General features: G+C 35.7%; 2 protein-coding genes across 2 annotated transcripts; one reads left to right on the top strand and one right to left on the bottom strand.

Annotated features, from left to right (window-relative positions):
* The first annotated feature begins 17,147 nt into the window (after positions 1 to 17,147).
* Positions 17,148 to 18,684, top strand: LOC135125806 (splicing factor 3B subunit 4). Its single transcript, XM_064051498.1, has 4 exons — positions 17,148 to 17,321; positions 17,376 to 17,459; positions 17,516 to 17,790; positions 17,843 to 18,684. The coding sequence occupies exons 1-4, from the start codon at positions 17,288 to 17,290 to the stop codon at positions 18,632 to 18,634; spliced, it is 1,185 nt and encodes a 394-aa protein (XP_063907568.1). The 5' UTR covers positions 17,148 to 17,287; the 3' UTR covers positions 18,635 to 18,684.
* A 70-nt stretch (positions 18,685 to 18,754) lies between these two features.
* LOC135125808 (ribonuclease P protein subunit p25-like protein) lies at positions 18,755 to 19,726 on the bottom strand. The gene is made up of 4 exons (XM_064051499.1): positions 19,478 to 19,726; positions 19,165 to 19,346; positions 19,001 to 19,117; positions 18,755 to 18,951 (listed from the first exon to the last, which is right to left on the bottom strand). Exons 1-4 carry the CDS (start codon positions 19,571 to 19,573, stop codon positions 18,828 to 18,830), a joined length of 519 nt encoding a protein of 172 aa, XP_063907569.1. The 5' UTR covers positions 19,574 to 19,726; the 3' UTR covers positions 18,755 to 18,827.
* Between the last annotated feature and the right edge of the window lie 2,469 nt (positions 19,727 to 22,195).

The following is a 22,195-nucleotide window of genomic DNA, read 5'->3' as shown; positions in this document are numbered from 1 at the left end:
AGGTTTCTCTCTTTGTCCGAGTTCTCTCTCTCTACCTTTTTCTTCTTTCTCCAGGTTCTCTTTCTCTAGCGAGATTCTCTCTTTGTTTCGACAGAACTTCCCTTTGAGATGACGTCATCAATTTTTTGATTAACAGTTTACCACACTTACAATAACTTTAAAACGTCTGCGAGATTTCAAAGTATTTAGTTTTACAATTCATGATTTATTCAATAAAATAAATTTACTGATTCATTAATTTTTTGAGTGACCCTGTATAAGCAAATCTAAAAATGAGGTTCTTAATTTGATCAATAACAAATTGGTCGAAGGCTATAAGTATAACCCGCCAAATCCAACTCTCTAAAAAATATATAAAATTTGTAAAGTAAAAACTAGAGGCATAAATAACACCCCTTGTCCTTCAGCACTAGGTATTAGCAATCTAAAGCTCAATGTGTATTTATGTTTATCACGTAGAAATTAGTTTCATTTGAATGAGTTTGTCTTCTCAAAACAGGATTAAAATTATTAATTAAACCAAAATCGAAAATGTTCTGAATATTGAAATTCTCATTTTATCATTATTATATAAAAACGTGCGTATTCTTCACATTTTCGAGAAAATGGGGTGACTCGTTCTTAATTTCACCAATAAAAAATTTATGATGACGTCATCAACATGGATAATTATAGTCAGAGCACAAAAAAGTAGTCACAGCGTTATACCAATACAAAAAAAAAGAAAACGATCAAGTTCGGCATGGAACCCACAATCGCATTATAGCAGGATCGCCGTCTCTTCGATACACCCACTGCGCCACGGAGACGTACAAAACGTGTTGGCAATAAAACGTTATTATACCTTGCAAATGTTTTTGCGAAAATTTGATCATTTAGGGAAAAAACTGAAAGCGAATTCATACACTTCAGGTACATAAATATATTTTTGTCACATTCAATTCATTTTAAAATACGATTCACTGAAATTTCGTCATCAAATTGTTGGTAGGGATGATTAGCCAAATTTTAGTTAGTATATAACCTTCTACATGATATTTCAAATATACATACAAAATTTGACAACAATCGGTACAGCAGTTTCGGAGATTACGTGTCTAATAAAAATAGATAGAGACACAATACAGACAGACGGAAACGGGAGTACTGTAGGGGTCATAAAACGTCAAGAAAACATAAAAGTGGTCATTCGTCCGATAGACGCGACTACAATACTTCCTGAGCGTAAGCGAAAATTAGCTACTATGCAAGTCATGTAGTAATTTTAATAGTAAGTTGGAATAATTCTGTATTATACAAAGTTTTGTGAGAATTGGCATGTACATACACTAGAATCACCGAATACATACAATGATCACATGAAAGTGGCATGAACCGACTAAAGCTTCAAGATACGTGTCGTCTAATCAATAGAAATTCTAGATTTGTTGTTCATGAGTTCAGCGATTTTAACACAGATATTTCTCCCTTTATGTTTGTATGTGCGTGAAAGATCTGCCTAAGGTGAAAACCCCTAGGATGTTGTGTCGTTCTTTCTCTCTTTCTCCAAGCCCACTCTTCAACTTCTCGCTTTCCTGGTTTTCCTTCTTTCTCAGAGTTCGCTTTTCTCACCAGATTTTCTCTTTCCAAGTTTTCTCTCTCCCTCTCTCTAGGTTTTCTCTCACTCTGGTTCTCTCTTTCAATTTCTGCATTCTGTATTCTTCGACTTAGTTTTTCTCTCCCTGAATACACTCTTTCCGATTTCTATCTGTTTTTTTTTTCTTTCCGAGTTCTCTCGCCCTCCTCACAGTCTTTCTCTCTCTAGATTTCCTTGCTGTATCTCTCAATTTCGCTGTCCAAATCCTGTCATTCTTTGAATTATCTCTTTCTCTGTCTCTTTTTCTCTTTCTGTCTCTCTCTGGCAGCATTTTCTCTGATCTTCCATTTTTTCGGTTTTCCTTCCCTCTCGTTGGAATTACTCGTTTTCTTCGATTTTCCATTCTGCAGGTTTTCTATCTCTAAGTTCCTTATCTCCGGAGATTCTTTTTTTTCCGGGTTCTCCCTGTTTAGGTCCTCCCATCGTTTCATCTAAGTAGTAGTTTTTTCCCACTAAGTATGAGTAAACCTTATTTTCTGATTTCTCTCTTTCGTATTTGTTCTTCTCTCTCAAGGTTCTCTCATTCTACGAGTTCTCTCTCTTTAACTTTTTCTTCTTTCTCCAAATTTTTTACAGTTCCGAATTCTCTCTTTCTAACTCCGGATTCTCTACCGAATCAAATAACGACTTCCACTTTATTAAAAAATAACTAAACAAATATTCTTGCGTTAAAAGTACAATTTCGAATTTATAAAGTACGACGTTCGTCCACACCGATAGTATAAAATTTTAGAAATTTAAATGTCTAAGGTAAAATAGAGATGAATTCATAAACCACAAACGTAGAAGCATATTATTTTATAAAATTTAAATAAAATTTACTCTGCAAAATTTTAGTTGACCTTGTAATATTGTTAATGGTTATGACTAGATACATTCTGATTGATACATATTGAATATACAAAGCAGTGAATGAAAAAGAAAAGTGAACAAGAGATTCGTTGGGCGTCACTGATCCTTAAAACATTACCTACAACGTCTAAATAAAGATAAAACATAATCGCGTTTGCAATAAACATAACCTGTTACGAAAAACTGGAGAAATATAAAGATAAAGATAAGTAAATAAAAATATAAGGATTCGGCGAAGATGAACGAAAATAAGTTGTGCATTCACAACTGTCAGAGATTTAAAACGACAGGATGCCGAGAAAAATGTTACCTTCTTTTCGAGAACTCGGAAATAAATCTAAAATATTTCAGCTACAGCATTTCCACAAAATAAAACAGTACCAAAGCAATGAGTTGTAAAAAAAGTGAGTTCTTGTTTTTTTACAAAGCATTAGTTGAATCATCAATAATTACTGAAAAAAAAAAATAGATAGAGAGTGATAATGTGATTACGTTTTCAAAAAAGCACTCTGCTTTTAAGAAAAACAAAACAAAAGTGTGTGTTGTTTTAACAATACAAGTTTCTTGTTTCTTATCAACAAACAGCGTTCACCGCAACATATTATAAACACACAAATTATTCACCACAGTTCCAAGTTTTCTATTATCTCAAAATAATCCGTCATGCAGAAAATTCAGACAAAGTTGCTGAAAATTATTCACGAACTCCTCATTCATGCAACAATAATAAAACCATTCTTAATCTGTCATGTGTAATTCAAATAAATATATTAACGTTAAGGGTTGCTGCTTCGAGGATTACAACTTGAGCTAATAGCATTTTCAACTTGTGTGGGACGTATTTAAATTATGAAACTTGAATATTAGATACGAGCTTGATGTAGTGATGTTTCCGCCTGCGCTTTTTTGAATAATTGAAGTGAAAGCTTTGTTGAACAGATATCTCGAATTTTTATACTCGAAAGCATTTAATTTCATTTCGAATATCTGGCGCACTCTTAAGCTCGTTACCTTGACACAGATCACTTGCTCTTTTGATATCGGATCAAAACACTTTCGCAAACCCGAGGAAGATGCTTTATCGTTATTAAACGAGCTCCGGGCGAGGATTTGCGGCAGTTTTATTTATTTCGGTAGTCGAAGCCCGCAAGAGCTGCTTTATTTTTGAAACGCGTGAACAGGTGGCATGATGCGCGAAAATTTCGGCCGCGATTGTCGGTAAGACAAGTGGGAACGCGTTGATAGATGATGTTATTTCGATGCTAACAGTATATCCATCCATTAGTATTGCCATTCACCGCACAGCACTATAGGGCGGCAGAGGAGCGGTTGTGTTCAGCTGAAGGAAGGATCCGGTGTTAATGCACTGCCTAATTTGCATACCGACATCATGAATACGTGATTAGACTCCTCTGTCTGATTCAACAACTAGCAGGCGTCCATTCTGGGGCCCTATTTCTAGTTACGACCGATCGAGGCATGGAATAAATCAAAATATAGGTGCGCACCACAATAGCTTACCACTTAGGTGCTGTAAGATTTGCAATTTATTACGGAAGTAAAACTGTTCTCGTGAAGAGCAAGATGGTTAATTAACATATAGCGATGGATTTTGGAGGTCATTGTTTATTATCTGACGAGTTACAAAAATTCAACGAATATAGAAGCGCAGAGGCTAACATTACTTATTATAATTACCATAAATTATTCGCAATAACAAAAACTCCATTTGTAAGTTCTGAACTGGAGTACACCTCCATCGTATGGTCTCCTAGTTACAACTGCCACTGTTTAGAAATTGAACAGACACAGAGAAAAATTCTGAAGTTTTTACATTTTAAGAAATTCAGTCTCTATCCTAATAGAGGTTTTCCCCAAAGTGACCTTTAGAAATTTTTTCAGCTCAAAGTTTAGACTCAGTAGCGTAATATTATCTTTGTCATTTGACAGATTTCGTCGAAGTATGTATTTTCGAGACATAAAATGATAAATTCGCCCGGTGATACTTCTGATTATTGTGTTTAATCCCATTATTTTTCTAGTAAATCAAGTGTCTCGAAATACGAAGTGATTATGGACAAACACCTAACGTAGAAAACTTGAAAATTTGCCTTCGAGACTGGAATCTGTCTATCAACTAATGATATATTGTCACTTTGATACAACACCTTTATATTGTAAGGCAAATTTTTAAATAAAAGGTTATAAAACGAACAATTCAGTCTATACACTCAGTTCAGGAAAGATTATTATATGATTATCCTAAACGAGAATCGATCCCAATTACCTCAAATTTTTAAAGCTTATTATGTTATGCTATAATGCAATAGATTGGAAGACCTCCTCTCAAGTTATAAAAATTCTCAAAAGTGTTTAAACAAAAAAATCACACTACTTCATAATGTTTAAAATGAAAATGAATAGTAGAGTGAGTATGAGTGGGAGAGGACGCGTTTGCATTGCTCTGTGTTTGCTTTGTGTCCCAAGGTGGTTTTTGAGATGGATTCCTGGATTACCTGGCGATAAGTGTTTATAATTGTGTTTTGTTTTGTTTCTTCTTTAGAGTTTTAACACCTTTCTTGTTGTATTATAGAACAGGTATAAGACGCGCGCCGGAATAGCATGTTGAGTTTGAGTTCGAGCTCGAACTCGATGTCGGTGTCGGTGTCGAGGTCACCGAAACCGGTCTGAACAGGGTGGCAGGTTCCCTCTAGTTTTCATTCAGGGAAATTTGAATGCAACAGGATACATCGATACAGTACTTGTTGAAGTTCTCCCCTGGCCTGCTCGTTCACCAGATTTGTCACCAATCGAACATATGTGGGATATCATAGGCATACGTCTAGGTAGCTTGGGATGAGATCCCACAGGACACCATAAACCATTTTCTTTCAACCATGTCTCGCCGAGTACATGAGTGCTCTAGAAATAATGTGGACCCACACATTATTGAATATGTTTTTTATTTCACAAGTTTTAGGCATGTTATTTTAGTCATTTATTTGGTTCTATTTAATGCATATTTGGCGAAACTTTCAGGTTTATCAGTCAACTAATTCAAGGTGTTCGAATTTTTATGGAAATTAGTATACTTATAAAATAAAATTTTCCGATTCATATAGCAAATTCAACTTATGTAACTGATTGTACTCAAGGTCTAATGATTTATGTTATTTATGGAGATCTTCCCGCCCCTCTGAAGCATAATCAAAGAAGTACCATTTTTTGTAAGGAAAAATTTCAGAGATTTTCACCCAAGAATAATTAATTATTCACACAAGCTTCGATATTCAACATTTTTATTAAAGTTTATAATATGATTCATTTATTTAAATGTACAAAACATCAACAAAATTAAACATTCAGATACTATTTTCTATCTGTCAACCTTTTTCTAATCAGCCCACTCTTCTTTTTTCAAAACTAAGTTCCGTTACATACTCCCACTCTAAAAACACAAACGGGCCTCCGGTGTTGTTTAGGATAAAACATTCTTTTTAGGACGACCCCTCCTCCGTTTTGGTATTAAGGGCGTTAATGTATCACTTCCAGTCCCTTCAACAAACGGGCTGAGGTTCGCGGCGTGATAGCGTCGAATTCTTTCTGGAGGATTTGTAAAGCTTCCAGCTCGTAGGTTGTAGGAGAAGCAATTCGCAAGATCATATAAGGACCATTCCTTTTTGGGGCAAGCTTTGAAGAGAATCCACTTTTGGAACTACTGAGAGTATGAGATTTCAGTAGAACCTTGTCACCCTTCTTGAATACAGCTGGTCGTCGTCTGGAATCTAGGCGAGTTTTCTGGACATCTTGTTTCATGCAATTTTCTTGGTATTAAATTTTCTGCATCAATCACTTTGCGTAGATCATATACAGGATCATAAGGAACTCGTATCTCCCTACCAAATGTGGAAAACGAAGGACGATATCCCGTAGAGTCGCAACATGTAGAATTTATAGCGAATCGAATGCTCCTCAGGTGATGATCCCACTCTGAGTGGTGATCTTGAACCAAAATGGCTAACTGAGTCTTTAATTCGCGGTTCTTCCGTTCAACAGGGTTACTCTCTGCATGATACAAAGGAATGAACGGAGTTGTGATACCAAAACAATAAGTAATTTGCTGCATTACATCACTGATAAATTGTACGCAATATCAGTGACGAAAATGCACTGCGTAGTCTTTCAATGTTGCTCGAGTCTAGCGCTGCTACTTGGTGGCAAGGAATCAAACCGTCGACGAAAGACTGTCAGAGTGCAGTAAATATCCTCAGGGAAGTGTATTCGAAGAATTCTTTGCTCGTGAGCAAACACAACACGAAGCCACTGATATCTTCGTTGCGAAATTTCGAGCTTTAATCGCTCAATTGCCATATTGTCGCAGAAGAAATGTAGCTGGATATGGTTTATGGACTTTTAGCTCTGAAGATTCGAAAGAGACTTACGCGTAGTGAAATAAACTCTTTCAAAGATTTGCTTAATTGTGCCGGCGAAATAGAACAATTGTTTCGTGAATCCGCGTTCCGCAAACAAGAAAGAAACACAAACCAGCACGGAATGCAAATAAAGAAGTTACGACTTCGTTGTGAACATTGCAAAAAATTTGGTCACTTAAAGAATGAGTGTCGCCAACTGGAAAAAGAAAACGATGATAAAGAACTGTCAAAGTCAACATCAGCAAGATCAAAACCTGAGTGTTATGGCTGTGGTACTCCTGGCTGCTACAGATGGAACTGCCCCAAATGCAAAGAAAAAGCAGACGTCAAAACTAACTTCTTTGAATTCTCACGGCTATCTTTAGAAAATGAATCAAGCTGCGACGCTCCAATCCTAACCTTAGAAGTGAAAGGTGTAAAAGGAATTGGACTCGCCGATTCAGGATCAAAATGGAACATAGCTGATCACCCCCTTATAAAGTGTTACAAGATAGGGAGTTAAGTTTGAAACAATGGATGCAGTGGTAACATTAGCTGACGGAATTCCTAGAGATAAGAAACTACTGGTAACAAATGTAGACGTTAAGATAAAAGACAAAATAACTCCAACTAGTTTTGTTATAATGCCATATTTAACCCAGAACCATACGCTCTTAGGGCGGGAATTCTTGAAGAAGGCTAACATTGGTATAGATTTCCAAAACGAGTGTTGATTTTTTAGAGATAAACCTGAACATACTTTCAAATATGGAATTAAAACAAACTCCGTAAACATTAATCCCATAACCCTACGCCAAAATGAAGCTCAGAAGATTAAAGACACGGCAAAAGATGAAATCAACACCCTACTTCAGAAGAATAGCACCATCTTCGAACAAGGGGGAGAAACTACGTTTGCTACGCATCGAATTAACACACAAAATGCTGTACCAATCTCCGTACCACCGTACCCGCTGAACGGACCAAAGAAGCAATTTCTGCGTGAAGAATTGAATCGATTAGTAACACAAGGAATTATAGAAGAGTGCGAGTCACCATGGTCCAGCCCTGTGGTTTTAACTCCAAAAGGAGACAGCTATCGTCTTTGCATAGATTATCGTAAGCTAAACTCAGTTACTGGCAAGTTCCTGTTGCTGAAGAAGATCGTGACAAAACTTGCTTTGTGACTCCATTTGGGACGTTTAATTTAAATCTCATGCCTTTCGGGTTGAAAAACGCGCCCGCAACAATCGTTCGATTGATGGACAGATTTAGATCCGGTTTGAATGACACTGCAGTGTTCGTATATATAGACGACATCTTGGTACTTTCAGAAACCTTTGAGAAGCACATAATAGACTTACAAGCAGTGTTTTCTCGTTCTGTGAATCGGTCAAATTTCTCGGACATATACCAATGATGGAATTAAAACTAACCCTGACAAACTAGCTGCTATCAAACTGTTGAGACCTCCAAGCAATCGCAAACAGCTGCAAAGTTTCATTCAGACATGTAGTTGATATCGCAAGTTTGTTTCAGAGTTTTCCGAAATTGCACGTCCCTTAACTAATCTTCTTAAGAAAAATGCGTCTTTCCAGTTTGGCGAAGCCGAATTAAGAGCCTTCGAGACGTTAAAAGAAATATTGGCTACTGCTCCAGTCCTTGCTCAAGACGACCAGATCATGCCGTATATCCTTAGAACAGATGTAAGTTGTTACGCCTTGGGTGCAGTTCTACTCCAGGGGGAGAAATACGACCAACATCCGATAGAATACGGCAGTCGCTTGTTAAAGGACAGCGAGAAAAATCATTCAACTACCGAAAGAGATGCGCTCGCCGTAGTATGGGCTGTAGAAAAATTTCGACATTATCTAGAAGGTGCGAAAGTGGTTATAGCGTCGGATCATGAACCATTACGGTGGTTGCTGACTTTAAAATCGCCTTCGGGTCGTTTGGCTCGTTGGGCGTTCCGCCTTCAAGGCATGAATATGGACGTTGTATATACTTTTGGTAAAATCAACATAGTAGCTGATCTGTTGTCTCGACCTTTTTGCTCGGATGAAGAAGAAAAGGTACAGAGCTACTTCGTTTGTGTTGACCTACCGTCATACGATGTTAAATCTATGCGACAGAAACAAATGGAAGATGATGAGATCAAGGTTATTATATTATCTCTCGAAGGTGAAGAACCGTTAGAGATGTCTAGATGGTCTGGGAGGGGATACGTGATGAACTATGGTATTCTTCCGTTTCAACCCATATGTGGACTCTGAAGATCCCCAGTTAGTGATTCCCAAAGAATTGCCTGAAGATGTTTTGGCCCAATACCATAATTCGCCTACAGGGGGACACTACGGCATCGAAAGAACACTTCAAAAGATCTTTTCAAAATTTTACTTCACGGATATGAGAAAATACATTGCTCGCCATGTAAAAGGTTGTATGGAATGCCAGAGATATAAACCAGAGAATTGTCAACCTGCGGGCCTACTTCAAACCCCAGCCCCTTCCCAGAGATTCGAAGTTGTGGCTGCAAATCTATTTGGCCCTCTACCGGCAACTCCCAGGGGGAATCGATGGATCCTAATAATTGAGGATGTTGCTTCAAAATGGGCAGAACTTTTCCCATTAGTAAAAGCTGACTCTGAATCTTGTGCAAAAATTCTCATCGCAGAAATATTCCTGCGGTTTGGAACTCCGAGGAAAATGATTTCTGATAACCTGGAATATTAAGTTTCAGCGGCATCATCGAATTTTGCACACAATTAACCGCGAATGTACAATGGGGTGCTTCGAGCCACTAGGGGGGCGCCAATTATAATATGATTCATTTATTTAAATGTACAAATCATCAACTAAATTAAACATTCAGATACTATTTTCTATCTGTCAACCTTTTTCTAATCAGCCCACTCTTCTTTTTCAAAACTAACTTCCGTTACAAAAGTTATAAAACGAACAATCCAGTCTATAAACTCAGTTCAGAAAAGATTATTATAAGATTATCCTGAACGGGAATGGATCCCAATTACCTCAAATTTTTAAAGCTTATTATGTTATGCTATAATGCAATAGATTGGGAGACCTCTCAAGTTATAAAAATTGTCAAAATTGTTTAAACAAAAAAACAATCCACTGCTTAATGTTTAAAATGAAGATGAATACTAGAGTAAGTGTGAGTGGGAGAGGACGCGTTTTCATTGCTCTGTGTTTGCTTTGTGTCCCAAGGTGGTTTTTGAGATGGATTCCTGGATTACCTGGCGAAAGTGTTTATAATTGTGTTTTGTTTTGCTTCTTTTTTGGAGTTTTAACACCTTTCTTTTTGTATTATAGAACACGTATACGACGCGCGCCGCAATAGGATGTTGAGTTCGAGCTCGAACTCGGTGTCGGTGTCGGTGTCGAGGTCACCGAAACCGGTCTGAATTGCGTCTAAACATCAGCATGTAACAGCGTACTATAGAACGAGAGAGAGAAAGAAATAAACTATCAAACAATATGTACATGAAACGTCGCAGAGAGTGTTGCTGATTCCTTCTCTTAGGAATCCCTAGGATGCTCTAAGAGAACACAACCTACACCCACGGCCAGAATTCAAAGAGTATCTAAACCACAACGACCCTCAGGATGCAGAAGTGATGCACATATAACTCTCGGAACTCTGTCTGAATGCAGAAGTTACTTGATGAATTATTCTTGCAAACAGGTGTATTGCGGTGAGGCGATTAGTGTGCGTAGCGTTTGACTGTTCCAACGACTAAATTTCTCATTTTAGTTACCATAGGCCACTAATAACTGTATTAAATTATAGGCGATAACGCTATGATTGAACAGTAATTTGTATCTTAAATCGAATAAGTTATAAATACTGCTCTAGCATTTGTAAATATTTACTTATTACATTAGTCGGTACATTACACATTGTACTTTAATTACTTCCCGAGCGTAAGCAAAGGAAGTATTGTAATCGAGTCCGTCGGCCGACTCTCTACTTTTACGTTTTCTCGATCTTTCATGACCCCTAGAAGTCGAAGGAAATAGGTATCCCCTTTCCGTCTGTCTGTCCGTCTGTCCGTCTGTCTGCCGTCCCGGATTTTTATTAGACAGATAATCTCCGAAAGTACTGGACCGATTGTTGCGAAATTTTGTACTTATATTAGGATGGTAAAACGCTAACCAAAATTTGTCTAATCTTCCCCACCACTAATGCGATGACGTCACTTCAAAATTGTACATAGTAAATAGGTTTTAAATTGTATAAAATAACATAGTCCTGCACATGTAGTTTACGACTCCGAATTGAGTTTTTACCTAAAACGTCCAGATTTTTGGAAAAAAAATCAAAATTATAAAACAACATTTTGCAATTTAAATTTGAATCTGCTAATCCAAATGCTTTGAAATGTTGCAGATGTTTTAAGGCTACAAATAGCATCATAAATTTTTAGTCGAAATATATTTGGTTATCCCCTCCAAAAACTTGATGACGTCAGCTCAAAAGATTGCCGAATAAATCCGATCTAAAATGTACAAAATATGATGAGTCTGTACTTGTGATCTATCACTCCATTCATATTTTTTGGATTTGCCTATACAAGGTGACTAAAAAAAATAATGAATGCGTAAATTTATTTTACTGATTTACTCAGGAGCTACAAAACCGAATGCTTTAAAATCTTGAAGATATTTTAAAATTATCATAAGCATGGTAAATTTTTGATCAAAACGTATTTGGTCGTCCCCCCTAAAAAATTTATGATGTCACCACAAAATTTTGCTGAATAAATCCTATCTAAAATGTACAAAATATGGTGAGTCTCTTCTTGTGATTTATCATTCCATTCAATTTTTTTCGATTTGCATATACAGGGTGAATAAAAAAAATTAATGAATGCGTGAATTTATTTTATTGAGTTAATCAGGAACTACAAAGCCGAATGCTTTAAAATCTTGAGGATGTTTTAAGGTTATAAAAAGCATAATAAATAGAGAGCGGAAAATATGCAGCAAAATTTTGAGAAATATGATCATATGATATGCACCAAATTTATGCAAATATGCAGTAACTTTCTTAATATATGCAGAGATATGCAGTTGCATATGCTCCAAAAATTAAAGAAAAGCTTAATAAGCGAACTAAATTTATTTATAATTCAAAAACTGGTTTCCCGAGCTTACGTTTCATTACAAAAAATACATAAATCACATTGCAAAGTGTTTAATTACATCTCACTAACATAAATCACGTTTTTAAAGATAATATTCTTATACTAAAAAATAAATATAAACAGATCAAATTAAAAAATAGTAGTAATCCACTATTTAATTACTATTTTGATAACAATTTATTTTTAGATATTTTTCAAAATATTCTAACAAAAAGTTTTTCCGGTGCGTACTACGTCCACAGATGTAAAAATACTTACTGGTTTAGGGCAGGCACGACAAAACACAGTCCGTTCTTGAAGAATAAGTTCAGGAAAAGGTTTAATCCATTAATTAATTTGAGTTATCTTCGACATATTGATACACCTGTATCCCTTTAAATGCTTTCAATACAAACTCACGATGAAAAATAATAATAGTATAACGTCCCTTCGACCACCACTAAACTTACCATTAATACACTTAACTAACGAACAAAAATATTGGGAATGAACGGTATTTCCAAAAGGAATTAGGGCGCGAATTTACCTGGAAGGATGGCTTAACACCCAGTGGTGTCTCCAAACTACCATAAAACCCAAACCTTTTCTAGTTATTTGAAGCTTAGGACAATATTTGCAATATGATTCATAAAATTTCGTCTTTCTAAATAAATGCCGATAAAATGAAAATTTTTTTTTTTCATATTAGCACAAAAATTGATAAAAATGCAAAATATGCACCCGTTCCGTGAAATATGCAGCAGAAGCCAAATATATGGAAATATGCAATTTTTTTATAGCTGTATTCATTTTAAATTAGCATGATTCGTTCACATATCAAATATCAAGACATATGCAAAAAATAACGGATATGCAAATTTCATAAAATCCGCTCTCTAATAATAAATGTTTAGTCAAAATATATTTGCTTATCCCCTCCAAAAAATCCTATCTAGAATCTTCAAAATATGATGAGTCTGTACTTGTAATTTATCATCCCCTTCATATTTTTTTTATTTGCATATACCGGGTGACTGAAAAAAAAATGAATGCGTAAATTTATTTTATTGATTTACTCAGGAACTACAAATCTGAACTTCTGGGGTAAGCCCAAGAAATGCTACTGAAACATGTGTGCAACTACTAATGAAAATAATGAGACGTAATAAGACGTAATGTCAAAACCGAATGCTTTAAAATCTACTGTGAAAAAAAAAACATAATAGGCCTGCAGTCGTCACGTTTCAGACAGCGAGGGAAGTACTGTCTAAACTCTTTAGACCAATTTTTTTTTATGTATAATATTATTATAATAATTACTTATGATATGTCTATATGATAAATAATTAAACAATTGACAATACATGGATATTTACTTTAATTGATCCAACCATCATCATTAATTATCATTTTGTCAAAAAATATATACAAATGCGACATATTTTTGGTTTTATAATTTAAAAAAAGAAAATTAATGACTTCGCCGCGTATACGTGTTTAATTTATATAAATTGACAACGCAAAGTTAAGACCGCAACCGTGCATCCCTGGGTCGACGCACTCTTTTTTTCTCTCTCGTTTATCTTTGTTAATTACATATATGTATATTAGTTTTCTGGTTTCGCTTATCGACACCGTCTACAGAGCCCTGGGCGGGAGCGTTCGTCATATTCTGGCCTGCCCTTTGTGGGTTTAATTATCAATTATCAAGTTAGTGAAAGTAGTAGGAAAGGTACTTGGCGATAAAACACTCAAGCAAACTAAAAGATTGGAGTTGCGGTTTTTGGAGTGCCCCTTCTTCTTTAGAGTAGAATAATTTATCTAAGATTGTTGAACTACTTAGGGAATCCACTAGTAAACTCCCAGAATCATTGCATAGTATTTTTTCAGATTTCACACAGGCAATTTCTTTGCAATTCAATGCGTTCAGTGCTCAGTTAACTGATCTAAAAAAAACGAATGGTGTACTCCAGAGTGAAATTTCCAGTTTAAAAGAAATATTTTCAGGAAAAAACGTTACATTGAGTTCTTCACCAATATATATTATGCTAAAGCACCAAATTCTACAACTAAAATCATTGTTATACCGAAAGACGCTAAGCAAAACGTTTCTAAAACAAAGTTCCATTTCTCACCTAAAATTAATCCTGATAATTCTGGTTTTGAGATTTCTAAAGTTCTAAGAATGGTGGATTGGTACTTGACTGTCATAATTCTTCTGAATTTTAAAACAATGGCTTTAAATAAACTACAGAAAACTTCGCAAAGTACCCTTTTAACGCGTCTTCGTATTACTGAATTTTCTAATGATATCAGCAAAGATATTCTTGTTTGTTATCTAACCAAACAAAATAGACCTATTTTCTCTAGCGACAGTCATTGCAAAATTGTGAAATACAGTCCTTTAAAAAATAAATCAGATTTATTTCAAGTGATTTTGAAAGTTGACAAAATTACATATAAGAAAGCTTTAGATGTCTTATCGGCTTAAATTGTCCAACAGACAAAAACGCCTAAAAGGATGAACGAAAAATTGGAAATCGAAATTTCGAGAAACTCAAATCGAAAAATAAAAAATTAAAAAATTCCAAAATTAAAAATTTCCAAAAATTGAAAAACGAAAAATTTAAACCTGAAAACTCGAACAATTCCAAATTGAAAACCTGAAGAAAAAATGAAAAATTGAAGATTTGAAAAACTGAAAAATCAAAAAATTGCAAACTCCAAAAATTGAAATTTCCAAAAGTTGGAAAATTGAAAAACTGAAAAATTTAAAAATGAAAACTTGAAACATATTTGGCATATCGCAAAACTGAAGAAACAACATCAGGAAAAATTGCAAAAAAAAACAAAAAAATATTTATAATCAATTATAAAGGTTGATCTAGAAAATCTTATTTCTTTACACTTCTTTTCGTTAATTTTTTATTTATTTTGCGGACACTTGGTACTAAAATATTCTAAATCCGTCTACAAAAGATCGCAGTCGTTAATGGAACTAATGGATTGAGCATTTGTATATGCAAAAGTAGGACAATTTAATTGCAACAATGCATCATTAAAATATATTATAAATAAGATAGACCTTAAATTTGATCCTTTCGTAACAGCACTAAAAGTTACGTAAACTGATGAGCGAAAATCACGTTATTCAACATACTGACTACAATTAATTAATACTAACCTAAACAAGTTTAATAGATTGTTACGTAAACCAAAGCTGCTTACCTTAAGTAAAGTGTAGTGATTAACAGCGTCAAAGACTTCAGACAAATCCGTGTATGTAACGTCTACTTGTCTTTTACGTTCAAGAGAATTAGAAATAAATTGAACGATTCCGCAAGATTTGTCGATGTATATTTACATTTTTTCGTGAAACCTTGTTGACTTGGATTTGTCTGATTGGACACATGGCTATATACAATTTTTACTAAAATACTTTCAAATATTTTACAACAGTTTGAAATTATTGGTATAGGCCTATAGTTTTCTATGTCGTTTCGATTACCAGATTTGAAGACGGGGATGACTATGTCGTATGATTAAATTGATAAGATGACACAATAGATTACACAAACAAAAGATACCACCCTTAACAAAAAAAGCTGGCACATTATCTAGATCCATGGTATAGTTAGATTTAATATTTTTGGCAGCACGAAAGATTATCACAAGTATTGATCACGAAATTGTGTAAAATGTTGATTCCTATATCACAGATTTTATCACAGTCAAGGGAACTATTACAGAATGTATCACCAATAAAAATGGAGCTGAAATGAGTTGACGATATCCTGAGAAGCAGTCAGCTCTATATGGTACATCATGTTGCCAGGTATACTGTGTTGTTCTTCTTATGGTTAATATATGACAATAAATTTTTTAGGTTTTTATTAATGTTAGTTTCCGCTGTAGTTTTTGTTTAATACAAGACACAATAATTGATGTAAACTAGAAATATAGTCGTTGAAGACACACCACGTCCTGCAGGTCCAAAAACTACTAGTGAGGATGATTAGACAAATGTTGGTTAGTGTTTTACCGTCTACATGATATTCCCAACATAGAACGTGCATATAAAATTTAGCAAACATCGGTCTGCCGAAAAGACGACAAACAGCCGAAAACGGAAAACCTACTTTTTCATACTCTAGGGGTCATTAAACATCAAAGTAGCCATTCGTTTGACAATACGCCCTTGGTTTACGCTTGAAAAGTAAAAACTTATGAATTTACGTTTCTCATTTAACAAACTTTTGATCAACTGCCCCACATCCTGCAAAATACGACGAAGTTGCTGGATCCAATTGAAAACCGACGGACAACGTATTGAAAAACATTGAATGTAAATAATTTCTTGTAGATTTAAAATTATTGCGGTGTGTAAGTTTTAACTTCCGACCTTTTTCATAATTGACATGTTGTAACTAAAGTTACAGAATTGACAAGGTGTAACATAATACACAAAATATTACAGAATAACAAATCACAATAACAGTTTAATTTGCGCAGGAATAAATTAAAATGAAAACTGTATTTAGCCACCAAGTTTAATAGTTAGTTAGAATATAAATTTAGAATAAAACTTAGATGTGTATTGTCCTTGCCATTTCTAATGAAACACCACATGTTGATTTTGCTTAAAATTTAGCAATTGGTAACAGTTTTCAAATTAGTTAGAAAATTGTCTAAAAAAATCGATTAACATTGCCAAATTTACGACTATAGTACTTAGCTATTTGCCAAAGTGAAAGAACCACCAACTCTGCATTCCAGCTTCAAAATAGTGCCGACAACACCGGAGCATTAGATTTGAAGTTTGACATGGGGAAAAAAGGACTTATTACTTAATTGAACCATTTTGGATATTTTAAGCTGGTTAAAGTAATGTCTAATGTGCATGACTGAAAATTAAATATTTACGTTTGTAGATATTTCGTCTACCGTAAATGCAAATGTTATAGTTAATTTATAATTTACAACCTTGGTTTAGTGGTATTTAAATTAACGCCAGGGCAAACGCATGTCTGGACAAAGTGGTAACCTGTCGGTAAATGCAACTCCTGAAGCTCGGAGCTGTCAAACATCTGTCATCTGTCAAATCAAATGTCAAACAAAGCACCGGTTTGTAAAAACGACGCTTCCGTTTTGGAAAGAGTGTTAATTAAAACAGTTATTGTATACTTAATATTGTGGTAAATGAGATAAAAAGTTTTAAATAAAAAGAAAGAACACTCAAAATGGCAAATGGACCGATTGCTGAACGCAATAGAGGTAAAATTCTCACCTAACCTAAAAACACCTGAATTGACTTTATAATTTTTACAGATGCCACGATTTATGTTGGTGGTTTGGACGATAAAGTCACCGAGTCTCTACTGTGGGAACTGTTCGTACAATCGGGTCCACTAGGTAAAATTTCTAAAATATTGTTCACACAATTTCATTTATTTTTCCAAATTTCATAGTGAACGTTCACATGCCCAAAGACAGGGTAACAATGATGCACCAAGGTTATGGTTTCGTAGAATTCATGGGAGAAGAAGATGCCGATTATGCCATCAAAATAATGAATATGATAAAGCTATATGGAAAACCAATACGAGTAAACAAAGCATCAGCTCACCAGAAAAACCTTGATGTTGGTGCAAATATTTTTATAGGTAATTTAGACCCCGAAGTAGATGAAAAGCTACTCTATGACACATTCTCAGCGTTTGGTGTAATACTTCAAACACCCAAGGTAAGTACCAACAAAGAAACTTCGATTGTTTGTAAACATTCTATTGTTGTAGATAATGAGAGACCCAGACACAGGCAACTCCAAAGGCTTCGCCTTCATCAACTTCGCCAGCTTTGAAGCCTCTGACGCTTCCATCGAAGCCATGAATGGACAATACTTGTGCAACCGTCCCATTTCAGTCTCATATGCCTTCAAGAAAGACTCCAAAGGCGAACGCCACGGTTCCGCCGCCGAACGTCTCCTAGCTGCCCAGAACCCACTGTCCCAAGCTGACCGCCCGCATCAGCTCTTCGCCGACGCGCCGCCAATGGGCATGATGCCCCCAGGCATGACCCTAGCCCCACCCCCACCACCTGTCATCCTCGCAGGCATGATGCCACCTCCGCCACCCACTCCAGCGGCAATGCAGCCGCCGCCGCCACCTCCTGTCCCACCACCAAACTCGTTCCCCTCTGGTATACCGCCTCCACCTTTACCTCCCTCCCAGCCCCCTCTGCCCCCAGGCGCGCCACCACCACCCCCAGCAACATCTGCCGGGGGCGCTCCAAGGCCTCCTCTACCTCCAGCATCTTCGCAAGCACCGACGGGAGCGCCGCGGATGATACCGCCCCCGTGGCAAGGAGGAGCAGGAAATTTGCCGCCGCCACCACCGGGGCCACCGAGTTCCGCTCCTCCGAGTTCTACAGCTCCACCTTTTACGCCGTTCCCGCCGCCGCCTCCTCCAGGGGGCAGGCCTCCGAATTGGCGTCCGCCGGTTAATTTTGGGGGGCCGGGGAGACCGCCGTTCCCGCCAAGAGGGCCCCCGCCACCGCCTCCGAGCAATTTTACGGAAAATAACTGGTAGATTAAGATGTGTGTTCAGATGTTTATTAATAAAGTGAAAGTTTATTGGAATGTTTTTATTATAAAATCATTAGCACGAAAGAAGAGTTTTTGTAACTACAAAGGAAGACAAACAACTTCATGAATTCCAGATATCACAATTTTAATGCTTTAAAGGGTATAAATATTTAAATATTACAAATGAACTGCAAACACTACCTTCCGCCTCTTTCTTTATTCTCGTTTTTCCTATGTCCTGAAGGTTTTTGAAATTTTCTGTTGTTGTCTTTGCGATTTTCGTTTTTCTCAAAAGGAATTGTAGATCCGGGGGCTTGATATCTATAAAAATATGGTTAAAAAATGATAACACAAAATGATAAGCCCATACCCCAACTCTTCATTGTTTAAAGGCTCCAATGATAAATAAATATGAATCATAGGTAAATTCCTTTTAACCACCAACTGGTCTAACTCTGGAATAACTGGGTCCCAATATTCCTCAACACTAGAAAACTTTACTACATCATCTCTTAATAAATGTGTGATTCTTACAGTCTGTAACACAGCTTTGTTATCTGATACAATTTATTTTCATATTCACGTTTCATTAATTCTGCACAAGTGACTGCTTTCCCAACAGACTGGCCAAATCCTGTCCAAACCACAGATTTGGCATTAGGAAATTCGTTCAATGCATGAGTTAGTAGATTCCTAATTTTACTGCCTCCTCGTACCTGCAATAAGATCAGTTCATTTCCTATTTTACATTAAACAAATTCAATACGGTTATATAACGCTACACCAAAAAAGAGACAACATTTCTGGACAACATGTACTCTATTATTTTGAAACACTAATAAAATACCTGCATCCATAAAAAATTGGGTGGAAGATTTGGTATTGGGATCTTATCGCGTTCCAGAGGCTCTTCCACATTTTTTCCTTTGTGATAATTTTCCATGTTACAAAAATGTGTGGAAAACGTAGAAACAAATTTTCCTGAATTCTAATGCATACATTTATTTATTGCGAAAAACTAACTTGAGAAAACTGCACTCAGAACTACATCATTTAAGTGAGGTTATATTTGGACAGTTAGTGGCACAGGTTAGTGGTTTTTACAGGATTGCCAATTGAGTAAATACCAGCACAGGTCACCTGCAAAAAAATATATGCACAATATACGCAGCGACCAAGGTGAAAATAGGTATGATATATTAAAACAAAAAAATTTGGCTTAAATTCGTACGGATAATTTTTTAATCTGGCTAAGTTTCTAAAATTGTAAATAGTTGTACAGTTGGTTGCCTATACATATACTTCATCACAGTATACGTGTTGTAGATATCAATTGATGTATATACTCTGACTTCATTTCTTCATTATAGAAAAAATATAATCACTATTTCAAATCTACATAGCTATTGACATTTCAGCATATAGCATCGTTCCAGGTGTATAATAAACACCAATTTTTGATTTTGATAAAAAAAGTGAGGATTATCTTTTGGATAACAGATATGAAAAACGGTCATTATTTATTTTTTTGGAATGATTTACTTCCGATTGGCACCCATTATTAAAAGTCTAAAATTATACTATTTTCATACTCTCCTGTTATGGGCACGTTTTTTTTTCTAAAAGATATTAAAACAATTATAGTGTTATTTGACTGCCTAGCCAATGTTTTCAACAATAATTATAAGTATCTTATCTACAGGATGTTATTGAAAGGTACGTACAACAAAATTGACAGTTCTTCGCGAAGCCTAAGAAGTCTGAAAATCTTATTTTGTGTTATCAAAATTATAAGGGGAAAATTAACCCTTATCCAACCTTTTTAGACGCTACTGAAGGATAAATAGGTAAAATTAATTTATTTTAGTAAATCCTAGCAACTGTAACAATAAAACTTTTGTCAAGACTAAATATTGCCATAGAAACGAGAGATGATCTTTTTATCAGAGGCGTACAACAAATTTGGACATAAATTGTAATAATTTTTATCTCTAAAAGGAGAACACTTTTAACTGAACTTTTTTTAACTTTTGGCACCCATACCTCGAGACCAATTGTCGATTTTATTATGTACGTACCTTTCAATAACACGCTGTATACAATTCAGCAATTAACGGTGAAGGACTGAAACTTCTTTATAATTTGCTGATTTTTGTGACTTTTGCCTGGATTCTGTGCCACAACTATTGATCTGAGAGAATGGTTTTTCCAAGCATTTAGTACTCATACAATAGAAAATGTAACGATAAATATAAGAGAAATATATGTTATAGCAGAAAAAAAATTTTCAAATATGCAAATATGCAAATTTTCAAAAATAGCCCTGTGATAACCCAAACTTCCCGCCTTAAATTGACCTTGAAAAAGTTTGAAAGGCCCCCGAAAAATTCAAAAATTAAAAAATTGGCCTTGGCTGTGATCGTCCAGCGAATGGAAACCTACATTACGTTTTTTTTGTTTTGAAAAGTGTTTCATACAAGTGAGCATATACTGCGTGTGAATTGAGAGCGCAAGAAATAATAGACAAAATTTTGGGGAGAAGGCAAAATCGCTTCCCTCTCTAGGAGGAAAAGGAGCTGCGAGCGAGGGCGACACGGGCTTGCCATCTAGCATTCACTCCACAGCCCCAAAAACACCCTCTGGTTTATTCACCCAAAAGAGACAAACCGCGAATTGACGGACGTACACATATGGGAAACCGATCAAGTATAAAAACCCTACGTTTATGTTTTGAATCAATGCAAATATTTAAATACCACAAACTTAATAAAAACTAAGCAAAACCTGAATAAAGTAACTAGATGCAAATACACAAATTATTACAGGCGTGTGGCGGCAAATTTAAAATTACGGCAGTCACAAGAGGACAAAAAAATACACATAGGGCGTTCTAGAACAAGCGAAGTTTGGGGCTACCGGTTGGGGCTGTTCTCCCCCGAAAACCACATCTCCATGACGAACATGCCTTACTAACCAGGCCGTTACGGTCAAAAACTGTTGATTGGAATGTCAAGGCTATAAATAAGCTGACAGCCTCACATCGTCCAGACCGTTCCCACTGACTCTATACAAAGCCTGCACCCTTGTGCAGATGGCGCGCCCTCCGCTTATGACACGTGTTTTGATGTTCTTTAACCTCAGTTCCATTTAAATTTTCAATTTCTTATGACTCTAATATTATCGACAACTAAACAAGTGTTAAAGTTTCACCAAAAAAACAACATTTAAATTCGCCATACAATCTTGTGGAATTTTAAACAACAAATACTTCTTATCTGAGCTTAAAATTGGACATCAGAGATGGAAACATTCATCAACAAAATATTTACAAAACAAAACTAGCAAAGATTTATAAAAACAAAAGATCTGGTGTGAAATAAACTTGTGCAAATAAAAATATTATGTGAGGTTAAAACTGCAGCACATAATATTTACGTTCAATGAAAATTATACAACAAAGGAAAATTACTGAGGTTAAAACTGTGAGATAGAGAAATATTGTATGAGGTGAAAAATTGCAAAGTTAACAAAATTTACATGAGATTAATACTTGCCACACTTTATC

The sequence above is a fragment of the Zophobas morio genome, unplaced genomic scaffold (genome assembly GCF_036711695.1).
Source record: "Zophobas morio isolate AGI-343-1 ecotype UQ-CSIRO unplaced genomic scaffold, CSIRO_AGI_Zmor_V1 ptg000009l, whole genome shotgun sequence".
NCBI lineage: Eukaryota > Metazoa > Arthropoda > Insecta > Coleoptera > Tenebrionidae > Zophobas > Zophobas morio.
Note: the sequence above shows the minus strand (reverse complement) of the source record. Positions and strands in the feature narration are given on the sequence as shown.